At 34.6% G+C, this 8566-nt stretch overlaps 1 protein-coding gene across 1 annotated transcript; it reads right to left on the bottom strand.

Annotated features, from left to right (window-relative positions):
* Nucleotides 1-1931: 1931 nt before the first annotated feature.
* On the bottom strand, nucleotides 1932-6142 carry LOC100791327 (protein RTF1 homolog). Its single transcript, XM_003542719.5, has 3 exons — nucleotides 5654-6142; nucleotides 5425-5511; nucleotides 1932-4211 (listed from the first exon to the last, which is right to left on the bottom strand). The coding sequence occupies exon 3, from the start codon at nucleotides 4179-4181 to the stop codon at nucleotides 2211-2213; it is 1971 nt and encodes a 656-aa protein (XP_003542767.1). The 5' UTR covers nucleotides 4182-4211; nucleotides 5425-5511; nucleotides 5654-6142; the 3' UTR covers nucleotides 1932-2210.
* Between the last annotated feature and the right edge of the window lie 2424 nt (nucleotides 6143-8566).

The following is an 8566-nucleotide window of genomic DNA, read 5'->3' as shown; positions in this document are numbered from 1 at the left end:
AGATTGAGTTTGTAGTTAAAGTATGTGCCACCAAATTAGCTTGTCTCCTAACAGGTTGATTTGTGTAGAAAGAATACAATCTCATGATATTTACCTTTTTTTTAATTTAGTTAATGTATAAAATATGAGACTCAAGAGCGACTACCAATAAGTCAACAACCACATAAGTGAATTGACACCACACTTTAATCCAAAATATTAAAGTTTGAGTTTTTGTATCTTATCTTCACTTATATGATATTCATCATTTTCATTCTTACACAAGGTAAAACTTCATCTCACATTTGTATTCCAATACTTTCTTTTTCCTTTCCTCCTTAACCAATTCAACCAACTTTATATCTTCCCTCTAGGTGTATGTATTTGTGATGAGTTCACTTCCCTTGGTTCACACATTTAGTATTTTGAGATTATTGGATTTATGATGCATATGGTATGTAGTGTTATAAGGCACAATTCTTTACTACTTGTTGCTCATGATTTGCATGTATGCTATCTAGTATCCATATGTTGGTGGTGTGGTGCCTTTATGTGAGGAATGCTACAAGAAACACGAAAAGTTTATACGCATTTTTAGAAATAATCTAATAAGAGTTTTTATATAAAAAAAATTAATTAATTAGAGGAATAGTCAATTGAGGTCATGTAGTAGCAATGGTTCAATTCAAGGATATAAAATTGTTGTTGGGATTGACCAAAATTGTCCAAAGGAAATAAAAGGTTGGGAAAAAGTTGCTGGAGAAGCCCTCTCATTCTATTCGCTAGATTCTGTTGGTTGATGTGGAGATTCAGTTTTTTAAGCATATAACTAGAATAGAATTTATGATGTTATACAATCCAAAAAATTAACAAAAAAAAAAAAAAAATAGATGTTACTACTAAGTACAAGCTCTTGTTCACAACCATTGGACTAGGCATTGCAAAAATCCTTTTCTTGATAATAGCTTTTTTAATTGCTTGACAAGGTTGGAAGATGTTGCTTGCCTACAAGCAAAATAGAGTTGTTTGTAGTCTTACAGTATAAATATTCAACTTGACCATGATGCATACATCCCAGGAAAAGCTCTTGTGGCCTAATCTTCAGCATAATGACAACTTTCACATTTGTTATAACAGCCTCATTTTGACCGTATGACAATTCCAATTTCCAAGCCTAATATTAGAAGAGAATTATTTTTTTAAATCGCCATTAAAAGAGACAATTTGAGTGATTGAAAGATAAATTATGTAAGTAGGTGCGCTAGTGTGTGTATTTAATTAAGAACCACTAATGATTCTTTTCTCTTTACTTTTTCTGTCAGTTCGATTCATTTTTTACGAAAATGGTTTCCGTATCATATAATACTAGTTAGATTTTATAATTTTCACCCAGAACAAAAAAAAAATTAAAATAAAAAAAGGAAAAAAATAGAAAAAATGAAGAGGTAATTCAAAGAGAAAATGACTTTAAGCACAATTTGGTAACTCAAGAAATTCACAAAAAAATGTTCTTATATTAAACAAAGTGTGGAAACAACTCAATTCAAGCGGTTGAAATACGATGGATAAATAACGTAAATAACAAGGTTCATATATCTTCCATACCATATCATGAATGCCACACCTCGACCATATATTTCTCTATTTTAGCCCATAAGTAACATTATGGTTTCAGATGCCATTATTTTGCATTTCACCATTGTTTTTTTAAATGATTTATACTTTGAATCTGTTTATCATGAATACAATGAGCAAATGAGGTAGCTACTATTGCTTGCCATAACAACTACAACAGTTCTTAAGAGAACCCTTCCTATACCAGAAAACAAGAGCACAAGAAAAGTCCGTGGATAAGTATAACACTTAGCACAGCACACAGAAAATTGAAAGTGAAACAAAAGTTCTTCTAGACAATAACAGTCTCAACTCAAGAGGACAGATAGTCTGTAATATTTCACCATGATATCAGATTTCATGTGCATTTATCAAGCTTTCTCTTTAACTTCCAACAATCTGGCTAAATAGCATTGTTAAATTACACACATTCTTCACTAACATTTATGAAATATCTATTGTTTTATGTTTGAGCATTGAGAAATAAAAAATCTATGGAAACATGACCGCTTAAAAAAATCAAAATACATAATATTACAGTCAACACAACACAAACCATCAGCTCATAGAGCCTCGGACTTACCTCAACTGGCATACTGCAAGAGCAGCAACAAATTTCAAAGAAGCCCTCTTCTTCTTTTGTAATCACTGACTGTCAGCGTCAACGCATGCCTCCTACCATCATTTTCAGAGACTCTAAATCCAACTGTTGATTCTATTCTTTGTTTTCTTGCCATAAATCCTGCCTGAGCTCCTGGAGCCCCACCATACTTTTGAAGTAATGCTAATGAAATTGGCAGCTCGAAATTGTGCAGCATATTTGACTCTGTCCCTTGATCCACAGGAGCACTTGTATCCACCAACTTCCCAGCACCAGCAGCAGCTTCCAAGGCAGCAGCGGTAGCCACCATGCCAGCCTCGGCTGTCACTGGTGCTCCTGTTGCATTGCTGCCAGCACCAGCCACATTGCCATTGACAATATTATTTCCAGCTGCAGCCTTTTCACCAGGTTTTGCAGCATAGTAATTCCTTGATCTAGTCCATCTCCTTGAAAATGGATCATAACCTGCCTCCCCTGCTTTCAAACCTATATTCACTGGCTTCAATTCAGAAGCATTCTTGAAGTTCTCAAACCTGTTTTTTCTATTCATCTCAGCCAGTTTCAATGCCTTGGCATCCTTCTGCTTTGCTTGTCTCGATGCCTCTAATTCTTGCAGTCTTGTCTTGATCCTCTCCACTTCTGCCTCATCATGCTTACTTTGTGCTATTTCCAATTCCCTCCTCAGCCGATCCTTCTCAGCAGCAACATTCAGTGGCCTTGTTGAGGCAGACTTTTTCTCTTGTAACATCTGCTTCACAGTAGCCGCTGAGTAGACAAATGTGATGGCTTTTTGGATAGCTTGCTTTTTTTCTAGCACGTCTTGTTTACTTGGCATCCGGCCGCCACTGCAATCTACTTCCTTAACCCACTGTTTGAACTCCTCTTCCATTGGAGCAGAGTCACTAACCATAGCCATTTGCCACCTAGCAGCAGAACTTTCATTTCCCCAAACAACATTCAAATACTTGTAGGTAGTTTTATTTTCTAATTTATACTGTCGATCAGGTTCTGAAGCATCAACATTTTTCACCATGCAGAGTCGGTAGATTGGTCCAGTTTTTGATCTACCAATTCCCACTCTTACAAAGCAACCAACTATTAACTCCTCAAAGAAAGGCTCCATAAACCATTTGGCAAGTTTTGATCTGCGAATAGTTATTTCCTTTATATCCTGAAATGATGGACCCTCAGACCCAGCTAGTGCCCTGTCATCATCACTGTCAGCAATTCCTCCATCCCCAGTTGACCCTTCATCGTCACTATGGGACCTACTTTCACTCTCACTATGACTTGAACTACTGAGACTTGTTGATGTGAACGTTTTGCGCTTTGGCGGAGAAAAATGCCGGGGCCCTGCATTTCTTGATGCCTCTCTCAGTCTCCGGTGAGCTTCCGGATCTTGCTGTTTCAATCGCTTTGCACGCAATTCATTTAACGCATCATTCTTGGCTGACCTGTCAGCAGATCTGGCTGATGCACGCATGCGCGATGACGACATGGGGGGAGACTGTTTTCTGGGTGCTGCTGCCTTTCCTTTCTCACGCTTTGATGCTATCTTTCCCAACAAATTTTTATCATCCTTTTTTGTAGCCCTGTCCGATAAGATCATCTCTCTTTGAAGTTCAGTCATCTCAGAAAGCTTTCGCCTGTCATCCTCATCCTTGTAGAGATCATCGCCAATATTTGATTCATCACTGCTATCACCATCATGATCGCTGCGACCATCATCATCTGCTTCTTCCTGACTGCCTAAATCATCATCTCTTTCTGTTGGATCTAGTCTTTTCTTCAGAGGAACTTGTGATCCAGAGGGCTTTCTGCTTGCATAATTGAGTTCGTCATCTGAATCGTCATCCCTAGAATCACTCCCACCATCTGAATAGGCGCCATCATGTCGTCTCCTTGAAGGTGGAAGAGAATGACGATTTCTACCAGCTGTACCAGTTCTCCCCGCAGCCTCCAAAAGCAAATTCTCCAAATCGGCCATATTTGTCCTGACTTCAACCTAATTCCTATCCTGCATAAATCACAAATCCACAAAGACCGCTTTAGATGGGAATAACATGCATAAAATATTTAATTGGGTTCATTAATGTATCTAAGCCATATATGGTACTAGTTATGGTATACAAACATATTCAACGCATGGATAGTCTATATAAGGGTGTCGAATTCAGAAAAAAAAATTAGCTCACGGTTTGTGTAGGTACGTGGTTTGACTTTGACATCTTTTACATTATTACCACAAATTCTTTTAAAGAGAACGCGGTAAGCGGTACATGTGCTGTGAATTTAGTACACACTATGCAGGTTGTTGATAGAATTATGTAAGCCTTGCAAGTCATAGTTATGATATACAATAATGTTCAATGCATCTGTGTGGATAGCCAACATAGGGGAGTAGAATTCGGAAAAGGATTGACACGCAGTTCATGTTGGCAGGCGGTTTGTCACCTTTCACATTATTATTGCAAGACTTCCTTTAAAGATGAAAGAGAACCCACCCACAGGGATTATTAAGAGAATTATGTTAGCCACACAAGTAGTAAATAAGATATACAACAAGAGAAATGATAACAACACACTAATATCGGTTGAAATTTATTGGAATCCACACATTTTGGTGGGTTGAACTCCTCTTTTGGCGAGTCTCTCTCCTGATTTTGTAGTTTCAATAAACTTTTAAACCAGCGGGGAGTATGTTAGTTAGAGAGTGTGTTACTAGCATTCCTTAATACAACAATGTTCAATGCATCCAAATGGATATTCGATATAGGGGACTTGAATTCGGATATGGATTGAAACACACATCATTTAGGTAAGTAGTATGTCATCTTTTAAATTATTATCAAAAGAGTTCTTATAAAGAGAAGTCGGTTCATCTATGTATTTTATTTTATTTTTGCTGAATAAGTTCATCTAGGAAAGCAGTTAGTAATCTTTTGTCATCTTTTACGTTACTATTAGAAGACTTCCATTAAAGATAACCTAAAATGCGGTACACAAGTGCTGTGAGTCACAGGTTTATTGAGAGAATTATGCATTTATGCAACTAAGCTCAAGTCAACTAAAATCATAACTAAACTCAATAAGCAAAGTACTCTCTTGGGTCTAAATAATTTTGATTACTTTCTAATAAAGCCAAATAATAAAAGTCCCTTTTAAACAGTGTTCAAGAACAAGAAGATCTAGGTATGAAACAAAAAGAATTCATAGATCGCGAAGCTTACTGCTAGAAAAAGCTGCCGTGGAAACGATATGGGAATTAATCACAAAGGGCGACGATTGAACGTGTTTGACTTCAAATTTGAAAACGTCTACAGTGAAAAAAAGATAGAGAGGGTTAATCGTTAAAAGAAACTAAACTAGGGTTTGATTCTTGAAACTTGAATTCTGAATAGAAGATTACGATAACTATTTCAAGGAAACAAGATATAATGAGAGAAAGAGAGAGCTTACAGATAGAGAAAGTGCGTGGAACCACAGAAAATGGAGAAGTACTGAACAACTAAAGTAGTTGCTTTTGTTGTATCCTTTCTCCCTCTCCCTTATGCTCTGTTTGGTAGAGTGGGAAAGTGTCACAGGTCTCCCACCGTGGGAAACCAATTTTGTAGCGTTGGGATGTTTTCATTTTCAAAATCGACGGATGAGATTCTTTTTTATTCTTTTCCCGAATTACCCTCCTTCTCTCCCCTTTTTCCATCTTCTGCATCTTCCCCTCGTCCCAGAATACCACCCATTTCAGCACCACTAACGGCGTCAGCAACGGGCCAATCATTAGAGGCGCAGAGACAGGTGTAGAGAGCGGAAAGCCCTTAACGGTGAAGATGTCGCCGTCCAAGGACCCTCACAGTGAGGTCGACGGCGGCCACGGACGCCGCACGTGTGTTCCAGCCGATGATGGCTGCTGGAAGGGGGTTGGGTTGGAAATTGGAAGGAAGCGGGGTTAATTCGGGAAAGGGAGAAAAAAAGAAGAAGAAAAGTTTCCCACCATCGATTAAAAAATGATATATCCAACGGTATAGGATTGGTTTCTTACGGTGGAAGAACTAAGGTATGGTATGTTTGATTCACAGAGAAACAAGAATGGGATACTATAAGAATATTTGTCTAACTTTTAATTTAAAGATGTGTTTGGCTAAGGAATAAGGGATTCAACCAAAGACTATTTGTTAAACATTTAATTTTAAAAAATAACTAAAGAATGTTTAACAAAAATAAAGATTGATGGATTAAACAAATATTTATAAATTTTTAATTCATTAAATCCCATATAATTTTTTTCTAATTTAACAAAAATAAAAATACAGTATTATTCGGTAACTTTAGTCTCTCACTTTCAAACTTGGTATTAAAGCCAAAGCTTTGGTCTCTCACTTTCAAATTTCAATATCTCTTGCTATTAAAGCCAGAAAGTTTTGCAAACAAAATTTTGGACTTTATTTTCATGCAATCCCGTCCAAATATTCAAATAATTTGAGCTACCTATTATCCCCCTACTTGTCTTTACAGTAATGTAAAAACATTTTCAGTAATCATGTATATTATTAATAATTTTATTATTTGTTTAATTTCGTGACACATATAATTGCATTTATTTTATATTTTCCTTATTTTAAAATGTTGTTTTCACTCTTTTAGTTAGAATTTAACTTTTCAGAAATCATTTTAGTATGTTTAGATTTTGGAATTATTTTTTTATGTTTTCATATGTTTTAAATGAATGTTTAAAAGTTTATTGTTAAAAGAGGATGACTCAAAGTAATATATATATATATATATATATATATATATATATATATATATATATATATATATATATAATTCTGGTACAGCAGACACAAAGATACACATCCAGTTAGAGAAAATCAGTAGTTATCCTAGTTTTATGAGATGTGAAACGCCCAACAATAAATTGTACTCATTAGGCCACAAATGTCATGTTGACACTTTTTGGATAGAAAAGCAAAGCATTAAAAAATGTTTTTGGAAAAGAATAAGCTATTGGTTGGTATCCAGCTGTGTGGAACTCTCCCCATCCTCCATTCTCTACCTTCAAATGCACCGTTCACCGATAAGTGTTTTCTTTTTTCTTAATGTTTGTTTTAGTTTGATTACTCATTTATTTGATTTTATGGTTTAAATGTGATTTGAAAATATATTTTAACTATAAATTAAAGAAGAATACCTAATGGATATTATTGCTAGACATAGAACAAGATTCGTTAGTCACCTTTAACTCCTCTTCTTAAAGAGTGTAATTTTGTTAAATTATGTAAGGGATTGGTATAGTTTAGTCAAGGAACTTATCTCTTATAAGAAACTAGAGATTTAGCATTTTTATGAGTTGGTATAAACAAAAAATGATAAATATTAATTAATAACTTGTGTATGCATGAATGGGTAGTTCACTAAAGTTAAACCCGAAGATTCATAATCATTGTTTTGTGCAACGCTTTTTCTACAATCTAGATCCTTTAGAATCATAAACTATTTTTATTAGTTTTATTTTTAAGTTTTCATCTTTATTTTGGTTCTTAATAATTGTTATTCAAGTCTGCTGATATTTTGTCTAATAAATCAAAAGTGTGTAAATTATCAAGTATTGTACAAGTCCTTCGAGAAAATGATATTTGAACTGCCCATTTTATATTACTTGAGTGATTTGGTAAGCTTGCCAAAGATGAAGTATTTATATAAATTAATGATCCACCAGCTAAGTATGGTTACTCGATTCAAGAGATCATGTTAGTTACTTAATTAAGAGATAAGTAATGTTGAATCACCATCCTCTTTTCCAACTCAACTATGTATCTATACACATAAAAATCTATAAATATGTAGATGCAAAGAAATAAGTGGAAGTAAAAGAAAATATGATGAAATTTAAATAATTAAAATTCAGTGAGAGCAACAGTAAAATAAAATAGATATAAAGAATAAAAATATAATATTTTGGACAATAATCACACACCAACCAAATTCTACAATTAATGTTAATGAAAATGCCAAAATGTTGTACTTAATAAATATAATATCTAAAGTGAAAAGAAGAATGATTATCTAAGACTTTTGAACAAATTAAAGCATTGAAAATCAAAAGGAAAAAATGATTAAGGAAAATAGAATATAGTATCATGGAATGAAATTTCAACCTTAAAACTTACCTTGAAAACCTACTTGTCCCTGTCATTGTCCTTCTTGTTTGGAACTCAAGGTCTCCGACATTACAATTTGAAATGTTACGTATATGGAAAGTTAGTTACCGTGTTTTAAAAAAAGTGGGAAAAATTCATTTCTAATTGAAAGATCAAGTTGCGATACTCAATCCAAAATCATAGAGATTGTAGTCATTAAGATTGTAAACGAAGA

This window comes from Glycine max, chromosome 13, assembly GCF_000004515.6.
Source record: "Glycine max cultivar Williams 82 chromosome 13, Glycine_max_v4.0, whole genome shotgun sequence".
Lineage (NCBI taxonomy): Eukaryota > Viridiplantae > Streptophyta > Magnoliopsida > Fabales > Fabaceae > Glycine > Glycine max.
This window is presented reverse-complemented; position numbering and strand designations above follow the sequence as displayed.